The sequence below is a fragment of the Taudactylus pleione genome, unplaced genomic scaffold, assembly GCF_031769625.1.
Source record: "Taudactylus pleione unplaced genomic scaffold, aTauple2 ptg000273l, whole genome shotgun sequence".
NCBI classification, from domain to species: Eukaryota; Metazoa; Chordata; class Amphibia; order Anura; family Myobatrachidae; genus Taudactylus; species Taudactylus pleione.
In genome coordinates this window covers 957718-974964 of record NW_028284675.1, presented here as the reverse complement: position 1 = coordinate 974964, position 17247 = coordinate 957718, and the positions used below count along the sequence as shown (strand labels likewise).

The 17247-nt window shown below is 41.1% G+C and overlaps 1 protein-coding gene across 1 annotated transcript in view; it reads right to left on the bottom strand.

Annotated features, from left to right (window-relative positions):
- The window catches only part of LOC148513719 (rod cGMP-specific 3',5'-cyclic phosphodiesterase subunit beta-like), a 70183-nt gene extending 54284 nt beyond the window's left edge, over positions 1-15899 (bottom strand). Inside the window, exons 1-2 of the mRNA XM_088481463.1 lie at positions 15366-15899; positions 5996-6148 (exon numbers count right to left, since the gene is read on the bottom strand). Of these exons, the coding sequence (XP_088337589.1) occupies positions 5996-6148; positions 15366-15836 (624 nt within the window). The 5' untranslated portion in view covers positions 15837-15899. The remainder of the gene's footprint in view (positions 1-5995; positions 6149-15365) is intronic.
- Between the last annotated feature and the right edge of the window lie 1348 nt (positions 15900-17247).

The following is a 17247-nucleotide window of genomic DNA, read 5'->3' as shown; positions in this document are numbered from 1 at the left end:
ATTTATTCCTTATTTATTGATTTGGTCTTACACATTTTCACACTTTTAAGTTTTAGAGATGAGTACATTTAAGATAGGTATTTTTCTAACAAACTTTTGACACTTTAATGGGTAATATGCAGCAGGAATATATATATATTTGTGCATGCCTATATTTATAGAGGTATGTACTTATGTGTAATATACACTTACATGTGGTATGGGCCGAACACGTGTATATATATGGACACTAATAATTCACACACGTTGATGTGGATGGATATATTAATTAAAATCACAAATGGAGATTAATAATCACCTTACTAAATACGATTGAATCTTTATATTGATCTATATGGGTGTGTAGAAAATTCAAATTATAAATGATATATTATATTAAATAATGGGATGGGAATTATATTATTTTATTATGAGTTATCTATTTTATTGAGATATCAAATCGAAATGTTATGAACTAATTTATAGGATAAAGTATCATTACATGAAGTAGGAAAGAAGCTAAAAAACTCCCTGATCTTATTATTAAAAATAATAAAAAATTATTTCATTACCATAGGAATAGATGTATTATAGATTCTCCTATGAGAATGATGAAATCCATGTATCTGCAATCACCTTACCAACCTGAATGGACCCTATACTGAGATAGACTCCATGTACTTAATATTTCCACTTTTATTTGATAATGGAGATTTCCATAGCAGATAAATAGGTTTGGAGACATTCAGTGTCATCATAATACATATAGAAATAACTTCTTTACAACACAATTATATGAGTAAATGTAAGAACTGAACAATCAGGATTTGATTAATCTGGTCTGAAATACGTGAACAAGACTCATTAATATTCACTGAAATGGAGTGAGTCTGTCAATCTAATAGAAGAGGGGAGGTATTAGGAAACATGGAGCTACTGGATTGGAGAAGCACAGTCTAAGGAGTTTTGGATTGGATATGTGAAACTTGGAAGGGTATTTAAGACACTTCCGGTAAGCAGCTCGGCTTACCTTGATAAAGCTACCTAGCGAAACGCCGAGTCGATCAGCGGCGCTCCTTATACCACTATGTCTAATTAAGATACCATGTTAGTAAATGCTGCAAGATAAATAATGTATGTTTAACTGAAATATGTATGTACAAACGGCAGCGCTACCTGCATGAGACTGTCTGTTAGCTAAGGGCTGTACACACTATTGAATAGCAAGTGGGCATGACTGTGGAATCTGTTGAAATCAGAGGCAGGAAAAAATGAAAAACATGCCTATATAATGGAATACTCTGATTACTGAGGACACATTGGTTTGGTGCGGTGCTGAGTCACAGAGGGAACCCCCGGACATACCAGAGAGATATGTGAACACAGCACAATAGTGTAAATCATAGATATGCACTATCTGCATAAAGTAATTCCCAGCAACACTTGCATATAGATTGATGAAAATTTGTATGATGAAAATACACTGAATAAAGTTGAATACATTTATGTGGGTGATATATATATATCTATTTTGAGAGCCAAGATACTAAATGTGGCTGAATATTGAGGATATAAGCATGGAAGCCTATCACTATAAGAATGGAAGATAGTGAGAAGAATCACATCACCAATGTGCAGAGATAATTAAGTGTTAATATCAGAAGTAAAAACACCATATTTGTGTGTAATATTATAATAGTGGAAGTTTTACGAACTCTATTAGAATTGGGTGATAATCTATGAACAAACACCAATAAGAGAGTTTTTCTGCACTTATCATCATTTAAAACAGTGAAATGGCAATCCTTACATGCTCCAATTGATGATACAATTCAGGTAGCGTAGGCTGTGATATTAAAAGGACAGTATTATATTACTTGCTATAAAGGGAACAATTTAGTCCTTATTGGAATGTAGATAATTCAACAAATATCTGCTAGGGAACTAGATCCCACATGTCACGCCAATATTAACCTACATGATATAGATTATATAATATTCCCATATATGGATCTTAGTAAGAAGAGGATAAGGTTTTTACCTACCCTGGATTACACTTGCTAACCAGTCCAATAATACCAACATCAGGATACATAGTGTAAAAGGAGCGCACGCTTTTTTATTAATACACTCATTCAAAACACACATATCACCATTCCCTTTTTAATATTTCGCTTTTTAGTCCTTATATTATTCATTAATTAATAAAAGTTATGTTTTATGTTATGTTGTTTGATTAGTGCACCGCAATGGACATTTCCTTCTTCTTTTTTGTATTATTCTGTCATTTTACATATACGTTGTATGGCAATGTAAATACTTTGCTGAGTTAATATATAGACTGCATTACCTTAGTTGAGGATAATCATGCATAATTTCTTTCTTTTGTCCTACAACTGTTTACTGAAACCAAAAAGAATGAGGTTTTCCAGCACTTAAAGCCTTATTTATTTGATGTTTTGCTTTGTCTAATGTGAGAAGGTATAATGTAATAGCATGCATGGACACGAGAAAAGCAGTACCATGCCATGCCACATTTCATAAATAAATTGTAAATTGTTATTCATTTATCTCTATCATACGGATTCATGCCACTTAAACATATTCCTTATCCATTGTTTCCTCTATTCCCACTATTAATCTTAAACTGCTCTCAATCACTCTCGCCCACACACGTGGGCTAACATAAGGGCAGATGATGCGGTGGCCCAGGGGCCATGCTCCCACAAAAAGCTACATCACCAGTATGAGGGACACTGTGACATAATGTGAACTGAGGGTTCTGTGTGGCATAATGTGAACTGGGGGCGCTTCAATGTGTTGTGAGTCTGGGAGGATTTACACATTATGCTTTTTAGCAACATCACCATTCTATATTTTTTACAATTGTATTGGTAGGGGGTCCTACTAGGGACTCCCACAATTTAGTTGCCCTGAGACCCCTATAAACATTAAACTAGTCCTGCGTGAGTATCCAAATGAATTAATCAATTGAGACCTTCTCAGATGATTTTTGCAGCCCTTATATGTTTTGCTATATACTGTAGCTAAAATTGTAATTATTGGACCTGAACTTATCTGTTGCCTTATATTTACAGCAATGGAAATAAGAAAATATATCTGGATGATAAAATTGTCTGAAAGTGGGCTTCCGTTTGTAATGAGACAATTTGCACAATTTTCTGTGGATTATACAGGCAAATCTTACTGAGAAAACTTATAATAATTAACAGAATCTTTAATTAGATTCTGTATGTTAACTCTGAAACAATTCCATGAGATGATGTAAATATACTCTTCCATAAATCACTGTGATCCATTTCTTAAGGGAAGTATTAGTCCTGTATTCACTACTACTTTATGACTTAATGAACCTAGCCTTAATTAATTGATGTAAAAGGCAAACAATTTAATTGAGCCCAGGTTAATTCATTCAGTGATAAATATGAGGGCCGACAAAAATATCTCTTGACCCATAAAGTATTACCTTAAATATATTCTACATCAGAAAATCGAGGCTATGTTAATTGAGCAAGAAAGTTCTCAGTTCATATGGATGCTGAAAAATGTCAACCAGATAAAATAGGTCATTGCTACAGTATATAAAAGTGTGAATGTAGTGACAGAGTGGCAGTATAATCACATTAATATATCAAGGTTTACAGGAGTATACTAGAGATGTGCGGGTCCGGTTCCCTGAGAACTGCCAACAACTGAATTTAGGGGTTCCAATTCGAACCGAGTCCAAGTTCGGAATCACTTTGGGGTCCCAAGTCCCGGTTTCGGATTTGTATTCAGTTCGGAACACAGATTTAAAAGCCAAGCTCGGGTTTGGTATTGCATATAAACATGTCCAAATTATATAATTTGAGCTGTTTTTTTATTTAAAAAAAAAATACAGATCCAAAACCAAAACACGTGAGCGTGGCTTTGCAAAACCAAGACATGAAGATAAGTCTGGATCCAAAACCATAACACAGGGGTCGGCGCACATCTCTAGAGTATACCTATTAACATATATGTTTACATATGTGAGATTACATAATATCTTAAATAGGGGCTTTCATTTGCAAAATGCAATGGAACTACTATTGATAATTCCAATACACACTGTAACACATGACCAGGAATGACAGTTGGACTGACTCCTACAGTACCTCTAACAATACAAGTGGGATCAAGTGGTGGATGGAAGCTGAGTAGTCACACCGTTTGCAGGCTGCACTTTAGATTAGTGCTTTGTTCTTGCGCATAATAATCTTTAACAAATATAAGTCACTTAAAAATTGCTGAAGACTGTGGGAAATTAGAGGAGAGATGCCAAGGGGTGCCTTCACACTAAGGGCAAGGGTAGAAGATCTACTAGAATGCCATCTCAATTCAGCCTCCTGATAAGTGTAACTGTCATTGCTGTCAATTGCCCTGCTGTTGCCACTTCTATTCCTCACTGGTGATCGCCATTGCCTCTTTGGTGATAGCAGCTGCTGCCAAACATGGAGAACAACTGTCCTGACTCTTTTTCCAGCAGGGAGCATGCACTAGTTTACCAGAAGACCTGGGCACACTCATGTTGACACCAGGAAGGCTCAAACCCATTTGGAAAACCACATATTGGATGAGCTTCAAGGTCCTCAACATGGTCAAGGATGAGTTACTGGAAATAGGGGTAACTATGCCAAGTTCATACAGCCCCCTGTTTTTATATAAAATATAGACAATGGTTTTCCAGTTGTAACCATGGCCAGTTTATGAGGCTGCCTTCAGGCAAGCCCAGAATCTACTATTCACAGAGCCGTAACTAGACTTTTGGGTGGCCTGGGTCAGAAAAACCATTGGCGGGGCTATTTTTCAAATAGGGTAATAAGACATGCAGCAGAAAAATGGCTGTGGCCTCATGGGGAAGGGTCATGACAAATCTTATTGGTCCCGTATGATAATGAAGGGGTACCGATCAGGTGTCACTGCCAAATGCAGTGTGAATCCAATGGTTGCAGTGATGATACACAATAATTATGCAGTATTACTCACCAGACCCGTAACTAGACTTTTTGGAGCCCTGTGCCAGAAAGAACATTGGATCCCCCCCATTTTTCAAATAGGGACATAACGCACCCAAAGAAGGGCCATGGCCTCATGGAGAAGGGCTAGGGAAGAGATGGGGAGGCCAAGAGATTGTGGGGATGATATAAGAGGAAGCTACAAGTGAGAATGATAATAAACAGAAATTGACAGGGCCAAACAGTGCCCTCCACCCTGCGGTGCCCTGTGCCATGGCACAGGCCACACTGCCCTAGTAACGGCCCTGTAACTCACCAGCTCTAGATGAGAAAGAATGCTGGTGAAGCTGCTCCTGCAGCAGAATTTGTCCATCAAAACAGCCATGCACAAGCCTGGAGCCGGCAGTGTAGATCACCAAATGAAGGTGAAGAAAGTCTGCGAAAGGGAGATTGGTGTATGTATCCTGCACCGGCAGCTGAACTCAACGGCAGTGGTACTTGAGGTGTGCTGGTAACGCCTGGGTCGGAAATGTGTTCAGAGCTACAATCAGAAATTGTGGGGCAGATAGCTCCATGTGTAAGGTGTCTGACTGCAATGTGAGAGATGATAGGTTTGACTCCTGGGTATTACAGTATTTTGAAATGTGTGTGTTAAATAAAAGAGGATGTGACTGAAGGTGCTTGTCCAGATGGAGCAGGAGACGGGCAGGGAGAATAAATGGGCGGCCAGGAAATGTCGGGGATAAAAGAAGAGATAATGATTATAAACAAAAAAAACTGACAGGCCCCAACAGTGCCCTTCTGGTTAGTGGTGCCCTGTACCGTGGCACGTCGCACCACCCTACTTATGGCCCTGATTAGTCATATCTAATATTGAGATGTTTAGTGATAGACAGAGAGAGCGCAAAACAAAAATAAATTAAATAATGTATGGACATTATTAAACAACAATATTGTAGTAATTATAAGGGGGATAAAATGAGAAGTAACTTTCAAAAGGGAAGGAAATAAATACTTACATCTTCATCATTTTTAGTAAAGAATGGACCATCAGTTTTGTTGACTGCCATAATAACTGCAACAACATCTTTTCCATTCATAATTGGTGTAGCAAGTATATTCTTTGTGTCATATGCTGTAAGTTCATCAGCAAATTTGCTGTATGTTGCACTCTATTGATGTAAAACAAAAACATTCTAAGATAACAAAATTAAACTGCACCACAAATCCATTCCATATTCATTCAGGGACTGATTCACAGTTAGGAGCTAATTTGTGCCATGGTAAAACCATATTGCACTGCAGGGAGGAGAAATAGGGGCCTATTCATCATCGAAGGACGTATGGCCTCTGATGATGAAGTATTTAACTCGCTGCGAGAGATACTTAAGTATCCAACTCGCAGCGGAGGAAGCGTGACACCGGAGCAATTCATCATTGCTCCGGTGAGGGGACAGTTGCTCTGAAAAGCAGTTGTCCCTGTGGAAAGTATCGCAGCTACTTCTGTAGCTGTGTTACTTACCTGCTCCTTGTCGTCCAGGTCACGCATGCGCAAAGCCGCCGGGAGGGAGGAGGCGGCCGGGGGGTGCATCCCCAAAACTCCTGGAAGGAGCGGGGATCCGAGAACAAGCGCCGTCTGAAGATGGCGCTTGTTCTCGGCAGCAAACTCCAAAAACTTTCCGTTTTCGGACTTTGCTGAATACCGCAGGGGTCCTATCGGACCCCTAATAATGAATAGCCTGGTACCAGGCCATTTATCGTATGATCAATAGACCCCATAATATGTGCAAACAGATTGATGGGTCTATTCATCTTAACTTAAAATTATGTGGAGATAAGACATTGAGTTCTACCTAATTACTGGAGGAATTCATCATTCCTTCCCCACATAATCATCTCTTCCAAAAACCTGTCATGTTTGCGGAGACAGCTTTTTCGTAAAAGCCATACTTTTCCCTGCTTGCTCAACGCAGCTGCAATCAGTGCTGCGTATGCATCGGTTACGTTCACAGAAGTAAAGCATGCGCTGCACTGATTATAGCTGTGTTAATTGAATATAATACATATTTATTTTTTAAAAGGCTTTTCTATGTTCTCTCCACCGCTGCATGCTGCTGCTGCTGCTGTGGACAGCAAGCGTCTACCCTCTGTCTATTCCCCGGTGGCACTTGTCAGTGCTTTTTCAATTAACTGTTTATAGTAAATAAACAGTTCGTTAGCTTACTTATAAGTGGCACTGGGAAACAGAGGGGAGACACTTCCCATCAGCAGCAGCATGCAGCGATAAAGAGAACACTGGGCCTCATTCAGAGGCGGTCGGAGGATGCAAGCGGTCTCTCAGAAACTGGGCGGCCGCTTGCATCCTGACCGCCCGCCTCTGTTTCGGTCGTTAGGCTGTGGGTTTACACCCACAGCTCTAACGACCACTAGGGTGATGGTCGCGATGGTCAGAGACCATCGCGACCATCGGGGCTTACGACGAGACCCTAGGGTAGGGTCTCACTTGTTGTAAGCCCCGGAGAGCTTCTGGCTCTGTCAGAGCCAGAAGCTCTCCACTGACATCACTAGTGATGTCATAGGGGCCTCCCCCAAACGGTAGGCATTCCCATGGGAATGCCTCAGTTTGGGCTACCACCCCCCCAGCCCGCCTTCCAAACGGGCGAGCTGTCAATCAACATCGACAGCTCGCCCCCTTTGGAAAGAGACCCGCTACGACCGGCGCTGTCGGTCGTAGCGGGTCTCACGCATGCGCACGAAGGAGCCGGCTCCCTCGTGCGCATGTGCACTTGACAAACATCGAGGCGGCCGTGCGGTCATAGACCGTACAGCCGCCTCTGAATAAAGGCCACAGTGCAGCCAGAGGAGGGAGCAACAGAGGAGGACCTCTCACACCCACTGAAAGCAGGTATGTACTGTATATCGGGTTGCTACACAAGCTACCTTGTTAAGCCTTAAGGGGGCTGTACGCCATCTGAGGATGGTGTACGGTAACACAGTCAAATTCCAAAAATATATAATTTTTGGAATTTGATGAATTTCATAATTTCTACATACCCATACTAAAATATGGGGAGTGTGGAATTATTATCGTGGCTGCACAAGTAACCAGGAGATATCAGTGATATCTATTTATAGGATAATGAATGGACCCCTTCATGTAGCCATACAAGAAATGACCATTGTTCTAACCAAAGTCATTCAGTCATTCAGTGAGTGGGATGAGACCACAGTCCCCTGATTTGCTCCCACACACCACAAGAAGTTCAAAGCGTGTCACACTTTTCAGACACCACATGTACAAGTTTCACAAGTATATTAAAAGATTTATTCTCACATAAGCAAAAATAAAACACATATAGACAGACTTTGAAAACAATTACACTTCATGGTGGCGCCAACCCCCTGGGGCGAAAATGATATTTAGTAGGCATGTTCCTGTACCCTCTTGATGAGTGACAGCAGATGCCAACATGAGTACAGTAATCTACCACAATATACCAAGTATTAGCTGTAAGTGGCAGCTGCAATCTGTGCAATAATTGCTGGGACTTCATACGATTCTCAGCTCAGCAGCTGTGTGTGTTCTGGATTTAATCTGACCTGAGTGATTTGGTCTAAGTGACTGATGCAGAGTTGAGAGCAACAATGACCCAAACCGCAGGGATAAAATACATTAAACTATTGCAAGCTACGTGCAGATCTGCCAAGGCATCCTAATACCCAGGTTTACATGCGTCATAATTATCACACATTTACACCTTACACCCATGCTTTTAGCCATTTTTATTGCTTGCAAAACACTTATTCACTGTTAGGCTTCAATAAAACGTAGGAAATTTCTTCTCTAAAACATTAGATACAACTCTTCATATTGGAATAAAAATGTTTAAAACATGTATACAAGGACAATACACAGCCAGAGCTACAAAGTAAGGTACCTTTTAGTGTCATCGGTGCATGCGCCATCAGCAAGTCACAAGCTGTTCGCTATTGCTGGAGACTGACATAATCATTGTGAAAAAGCAAAGTTTCTCATACACACTGTACTTTTATATATATATATATATATATATAATATATATATATATATATATATATAAATATACATATATATCTATATCTCTGTATCATGAGTCATGACCTTCTAGTACTGAATATATCGCATCCTTGAATCCAGAACAGGCAGAATTCTTTGAAGCGGAACTGATTCAATAATGTGCTGGAAACATTCCTTATAGATTCTGGTCCATGTTAACATAATAGGATTACGCAGTTGCTGCAGATTTGTTTTCTGCAAATGCAGCAAATCTCCCATCTAACCACATCCCAAATATGCTCTGTTGGATTCAGATCTGGTGACGGCAAAGGTCACAGGAGTATACTGAAATCATTGTCATGTTCGTGGAACCAGCTTGAAGGATATGTACTTTGTGACATGGTGTGTTATCCTATTGGAAGTAGCCATTAGAGGATATGTAGATATGAAGTCATGCAAATGGTCAACAACAATACTCTAGTTGGCCCTGGAATTTAAAAGATGCTGAGTTAGTATTCAGGAGCCTAATGTGTGCCAAGACAATGTGTGCCAAAATCTGTATATTGCTGCCAAAATTCAGTGCCGTCGAATAGGGGCGCCACCCCATAGAGGGCGCACCCCTCCCAACATCCTGATTTCAGCGGGACAGTCCCACTTTTCAGGGACTGTCCCACTGTTTCACCTGTGTGCCGAAGTGTCCCGCGGGTGTTCGGGAGGTTGGGCACCCCCACTGCCACACCTGTGCTGTGGTGGGTCGGACCCCGGAGAAGCTGAAAGGATGCTGCGGGCTCGCCCTCAGCCTGACGTTACACTGGCTAGTGCCCACTGTAGCTTTAGTTTCCTGTTCTTAGCTGACAGGAGTGGAACATGGGATGGTCTTCAGCTGCTGTCGTCCATTAAATTGAAAGTTCTAGCACTGTGCACCCGTAGATGCTCTTCCTCATACCACTGTTGTAACACATGGTGATTTGAGTCACTTTGAACCAGTTTGGCCATTCTGCTCAGACGTTGCTCACTAACAAGGCATTTTCTCCCACAAAACCGCCACTCAATGAATGTTTTCTGTTTTTCTGTTTTGCGCACCATCCTTTTTAAACTGTAAATATTGTTGTGTGTGGCAATCCCTGGGGATCATCAGTTTCTTAAACCACCCCCAGTCTGGCACCAACAATCATTTCAGTGTCAAAATAATTTAGATCACAATTCTTTCCCATTCTGTTATTTAACCTGGACAACATCTGTAAAAGGTTTGTGGACAACATTTCATTATCATGTAATTTACCAACATTAAAATGGTCTGTTTGATAATTGTTTTTTTTTTAAAGTGCTGTATACTGTAGGTATATAAATAATTCAGTTCTCCATACTATGGAAATACCAAATATTTGTTTTTTTTTATACTTTGCTGGCTTTTTTGACTGTTACAACATATGATTTATGTACTGAGACAAACAGTATTAGTCAGGCTATTGAAAGGCAATTTGCAATGCTAGCTGTTGTGCACACTCAAAGTCAATATGCAGTATGCCAGCAAAGCAAGTTTAGCATGTATAGTATACTTTTATAGTATAGCATGTATAGTATACTTTTATAGTATAGCATGTATAATAAACTTTAGTACACTTTACCGACCAATACAGATGTGTCATGCTTTGCTCATAGTGCGGTATTCTGGCCTCCCTGGCGCGGCATGTTGGTACGCGTTATGGCAGATACTGCGCATTATGCCGTGGTGTACTGCATGCCATGAAAGACCACACGCCATGCAGTACACAGTTTAACCGCTAGGTGGCGAATGCTCCACGGATGAAAACTACAGTACTGAATACAATACTCTAGCAGTGCACGGTAATCTGTGAGAGGCTGGCCAATCACGTTCAGGCAGTGTAAACAGTCACTCGTGCTTGATATAATCACTTTGTGTCAAGACTACAGTAAACCGCTATAGACATTGTATTGCCTGGTCATAAAGACAGAGCATTTCAGGTTCAATACTTTTAAAGTACTATAAATACTTTTAAGACTATAAACTGCTATTGACTACAGGATTAAAAATAAATTACTTGGTATGTGAGTTCTGTTGTTTATAAAAATACATACAGGTATGTACTGTATCTGTGTTGTCCAGAAGACACACACCCAGCATTAAATACAAAGACAGAGCAATTGTTCAGTATTCTTAAGGAACTCTTCTGAACTCAGGGCCTGATTCAGCTTTGGGAATAGAGTAACATATAGCATGGCCCTAACTGTGTAGAGTTTGTATATTTTCCCTGTGCTTGCATGGGTTTCCTCCGGGTGCTCCGGTTTCCTCCCACACTCCAAAAATATACTGGTAGGTTAATTGGCTCCCAACATAAATTAACCCTAGTATGTATGTGTGCGAGCATGTGGTAGGGAATATAGATTGTAAGCTCCACTGGGTCAGGGAATGGCTGAATATTCTCTCTGTAAAGCGCTGCAGAATATGTGTGCGCTATATAAATTACTGGTAATAATAATAATAATAATAGCACACAACTGATCATCTTGGTAAAGCCATGCTGCACTGCAGGTGAGGCAAATTTAAAATGTGCAAAGAGATTTAGATTTGGGAGGGGGGTGTCCAAACTGACATCTAAATTGCAGTGTAAAAATAAAGCTGTGCAGTATTTGTGAGCTACATGCAAAAGTAGCCAGTATTTACCCCACATGTAAAAAAAATTATGTATTTACACCCCTTGCATTGCAATATGGTTTGTCCTGGTTCACAGTTACTTGCTATATCTTACTCTATTCCCAAAGCTGAATCAGGCCCTGTACCTTGTTCTCAACTTCCCACTACCTGGCATTTCCGCTATACAGTAGACATTGTATTATACACATTAAAGGGCCGTCCATATGATGCTCGGGAAGTTTTTTATAAAGAGAGATAATGTCAGGTTCAATAGTTTTCAAATACAGTACTCTACACTTCTCTCCTCCCTTCCTGTCTGTGTTTGGCCACCTGTCCCTTCACGAATTTGCCCCAACATCACTCATTAGTATTCAACCCCACTGAGGTCATCGTATGGCTCACCGCCATCCCCAACCATTTTTTGCTTCTTTGTAATGCTGCAGCAGGCTGAGGCCGCTATTGACATGTGTACAATACTATATTATGTCAGTAGCGGTTTAGCGTAAACCGCAGCTGGGTGGCATACAGTAGCATAGAAATGCCAGGTGGTGGGAAGTTGAGAGCAATATATTGTACCTGTATGTATTTTTATAAATGACAGAACTCATGCAAAAGTCATTTATTTTTAATCCTGTAGTGAAGATTCAAAAGAAAAAAAATACCGATGTTCAGTGTTCATTCATGACAAAACACAGTCCCGTCAGCCAATCAGCAGACGACGTTACAAAAGTTTTGTTGGCTATTTCACGCATGTGCAGTTTAGGAAAAGTGACATCTGGTGGACAGAAAGTTGTATTACACACTTCGCCTTTTCCATCGCTTCAGTTCGTTATGTTGCGCCTTACTGCAGCATGCTGCGATATACATCTCCACTGCAGGGCGCGACTAGCATGGCGTGCTACATGGCGTATGGAGCAAAGATGCAGCAGGACACATCTGTATATTGCTTTAGAAAAAAAAATATTTTTTTTCTTATTCACATTCACATGTATAGCCTGATTCAGAGGTGCACTCAATGCCCATCGCCGCTGTGATCCCATACACAGCCGACTTATAGATAAATATGCTAATGTCTCATCCGTCGTCTTGTGTACAAAGACGCGCACTTCCGACATCTCACATCTGCTGCTTACCTACAAAAGAGAAAACATCGGTCGCACATGGAACCTCTGAGCAAGCCTAAGCTGTCTTAATATGTCTGTCTCACCTAAGATGCCGTGACCACTACAGCTGCGTACAGACTCGCAGAGGCTCACTAGGGCACACCCAGAAAACGGTCCCGACACATCAGGCTTTGGTAGTTCCCCCAGTTACATTCTCAAACACTAACTACCTGTCACACACCTTCCGAATAAATCCACACTGTGTGCGCCATTTCAGACCCATTGCTGTGTGTGCGGCTTAGGCGCATGCTCAGTGGCCAAAAACCACTCCACTGCGTTCCATATCGATACTTCATCACCACTCAATCAGGCCCTCTAACACAAAACGTTACTTTCTTTGTTATGCATCCTTTTCATATGTCATATATATCCTTACAATTTCCCTTAAGCTGTTTAAAGTTGTAGTACTGACTTACTGACTTGGAACTTAAGAAATTAATTTAGCTCATTTAGGGCAACATATATTAGTTTTCATTCTTTTTATTTCTTTAATGTATTAGCGTATTGAAGTAAGAAACTAATGGAAAATAACATTCATGACAGTGTATTGCCTAATGAAGATACATAGCTTTATGCTCAAGAGAGGTGGAGGAGTATGGAAATCTCATGTATCTGTTTATAGTTTATTTTATTAATGTCTGGTGGTAATTCCAATAAAATTACACTCCCATACACACATCTTCTTTTATCCATTTATTAGTCACATAAACCCATGGTGGATCCTATTCTTTCCAACACCTTGTAATCCATTGGCGGATACAAAGAACCTATAGAAGACAAAGATTTGCTCCAGGAGGCTTTGCTGTGATTGGTCAGAGTGTGAGAAAGCTGCACTGATTTCTCACACTCTGAGAATTAAACCATGTGGGGTTTAATTGACATGAAACAAACTGGTACAATGTACTTTGGCCCTGATTCAGACCTGGTCGCTAAGCTGCGCTCTCTCGCTGCCAAAAGGGGCCGGGTATGCAAATTCCGCGATTGCACTGTCTGGCTTAAGGACGCCCTCTATGTTTTAGAGAGCAACGGCAGTGAGCGCTCGCAGGAGTATAAAGCCGCCCACCTTTCTCTCTTAGCACACGTCATCTCAAGGAAGTGTGTGATTAATCAGGAACATCGAGACCCATCGGAGCTGCACGCAGCACTTGAGGTAGCCCCTACCCCACTGCAAGCACTGCGATCAGTTCAGGCTAAAATACAACCAAGTGATGTGTTCAATGACGCTACTTTGCTAATTATGCACACCCATTAAACTCCGTAGCGTCCAGTCTGTGTACTACAAGCACACGATTCCCGGCCGCAGTGACTGGTTTGCGCATGCGTACTTTGACGCCTAAATATGCGCAGATGTGTGATAATCGCCCATAGCATGTGTTTGCAGCTTAGCGACCGTGTCTGAATCAGGCCCTTTATTCATAAAATGTATGAATGTAACATTATAGGGTCTATTCACTAAACCTTGGATGGAGATAAAGTGGAGAGAGATAAAGTACCAGCCAATCAGCTCCTGTCATTTTTCAAACACAGCCTGTAACATGCCTTTTAAAGGCTGGTTGGTACTTTATCTCTCCCCACTTTATCTCTCTCCAAGTCTTTATGAATAGACCCCTAGGACAGGAAAACCCCACAATGTGGGATTACCTGTTGTATATTGTCATCAGCCAAGCCTGCCCAAACTGTTAGTGGGTCTTGGGGCAGCGACAGTACTGCCCCCGAGGCCCTGTGCCCCCTGGGTGATGGCACCTCTCGCACACCCCCTTACAGAATCTATACTTACAGGACAATCTACACCCAACTTACATAACTCACAATGGGTCTGATACAGAGCTGGAAGTAAATCCAGTGTAAATGAATCATAAGAAGCAGGCACGGAACAAATGTGTATATTCGCCCATATGCATAGCTGTATACATGTGAGATGTGACCGCATCTGCATATGTATCCTATGTGCCTAGTTTGCTACTAGTCATCATTACACTATGTGCAAAAGATACACCTCCAAAAAGGCATATTGTCACATACGCAACGTCTGGATAGGATGCCTTTGCATTTACACGCCTCAGTAACCTCTGACTATATAAGAACACCCACTCACACCCCAGTTCCACCTTTTCATTTGCAAGTGTAGATGCCTATGGCTCTGCGTAGACCATACTTGCATGCACCCATTTTTGGAACAGGCGCAGTGTGAACACAAGATACACTATGCAAATGGGTGTAGGTGTATCTCTGCATCAGCCCCAATAATTACAAGAGGAAAAATGTACATGTATTCGCATAAATGAAAAACAGGAAATATTTGTGCAAGATGAATAAAAGACAGAATGAAGTACAGAAAATAAATTATACATATGATATGCATTAAATCGTTTCTCTTAGCAGCACCAGACAGGCCAGATAATCAGTGTATATTACTATAACTGTTAGTAGCACACTATATAAAATCAGAGCAGAAATTACAATATACAATTCTTGCATTTCAACAGAAATAAGCATCTGGTACAATGTAGAGGGAGCAAACGTCTTAGACATACCTCAGCAACATCCTTGATGTTGACTGTCTTCTTGGTGTGCGCTACATGTCCTACAACTCCAATGTCTAAAGGAAACACAATCTCACTATCAGGCGAGACAAGGCAATCCTCCAATTTACTATCTTGGTGGACATTAAAAAGTCTTGTGGCTAACTCCGGAGTACCATTTCTTTGCCTGTACATAAAGAGGCTACAGCGATCCGCATGTATAAGACAGCTGATTCTCCGTAGAGTTTTAAATACAACCTTCTCCATGTTTATACTTTCTTGCATGTCTTTAATAAGTTCAAAAAGAATTTCACTTTCTTCCACTTGAGCGAGTTCTCGGTAAGTAGCAAAATCAACAGCAAGTTCTTTACGGCCGAAGGCGGACGCTATCGTCTCTGGCTTTAGTTTCTTCTGAAAGTATTTTTCTGTAAAAGCAGCGTTGTTATCTAGAAATGCCATAACATCCTCCTTTCTGAGACTCATCTTGAAAGCCTTCACTGAAGGGAAATTCAGTAGTAAAAGCGTAGATATTTTCTTGTGTCACAATATCAGGAATATTGGTTCACTTGATGAGTTCCAGACTGGTGCTCGGTTGGTATCATGAGAATGACTCAACTGGGTATTAATCTTACTGTGATCAGCAAAGCGTATTCTTAATAATGCTGAAGGTGAGCCCTTACTAGGACAGATCTGCTCAAGGAAAACAGATCAGATGACTCATATGTAAATCTTTGGTCCATCACCTGTCATTGTTATAACTACCTGTGTACATTTTTAAAACACATTTTAAATTTGAAGCCTGTTGAACTGAGCATTACACTGTCAGCCAGTTGCATGTTTTCAATGTTGTATTGTTTACTGTCTGTCCCTACAGATGGATTCATTAGTTGTGTCTCTGCTATGCATCTTAAAACAAGCTACTTAGGATTTAATTAAACAGACACTCAGATGGTATTATCTGTAGCTGGCATGTGACTATCTTATTATTTGCATTTGCAAATGACTATGGCATGGAATAAAATAACGGATAGAAGTTGCTTAATATTTATTTGGACAATTTTAGAGATTTCCGTGAACACCCGTGTTTTGGATTTGGATTCATCTTCGTACTTTGGTTTTGGTTTTGCAAAACCACCTTCACGTGTTTTGATTTTGGATCTGTATTTGTTTTTTAAATAAATAAAACAGCTAAAATCATGTAATTTAGAAAGTTTGGACATGTTTACATTAGGGGTGAGCGGGTTCGGATTTCTGAAATCCGAACCCCCCCGAGCCCCCCCGATCCGAGTCCGATCCGAGTCAGGCTCGACTTTTCCCGCCTGACTCGGATCTGAAATCGAGGCAAAACGTCATCATCCCGCCTTCCGAGTCTCGCGGGTTTTGGATCCTATATAAGGTACCCGCGTCGGCGCCATTTTCTCACTCGGCTGTGGACAGTGAAGAGGGAGGGTGGGAGTTAGGGCTGTGTAGTGTAGTGTAGTGTAGTGTAGTGCTGCTGTTGTCCACTACTTCAAAGTCCATAGGGGCTGGCTGTGTTGTGCTGTGCTGCTGTTGTTAATAGGGGCTGTGTCCACTACTTCAAAGTCCATAGGGGCTGGCTGGACTGTGTTGTGCAGTCAGTTCTCCATAGGGGCTGTGTCCACTCCAAAGTCCTGTGCAGTGTCCCAGTCCTAAAGGAGTGCTGTAGTGTTGTCCAGGGGGTGCTCTGTCCATCAGGGGTGCTCCCCCCAAGTGCTAAAAAAATAATATATTTTCTGTGTTTGTGAATTGTGTGCGCAGTAGCCGCACGTGCATCAACAAAGTAGTGCCAAGCGTGCGCCTGTGTCATAAGTAAAGGGCCGGCTGGCTTGACCGTTAAGGGTGCTGTAACCCCCGAAAGTACACTCCAGTCCAA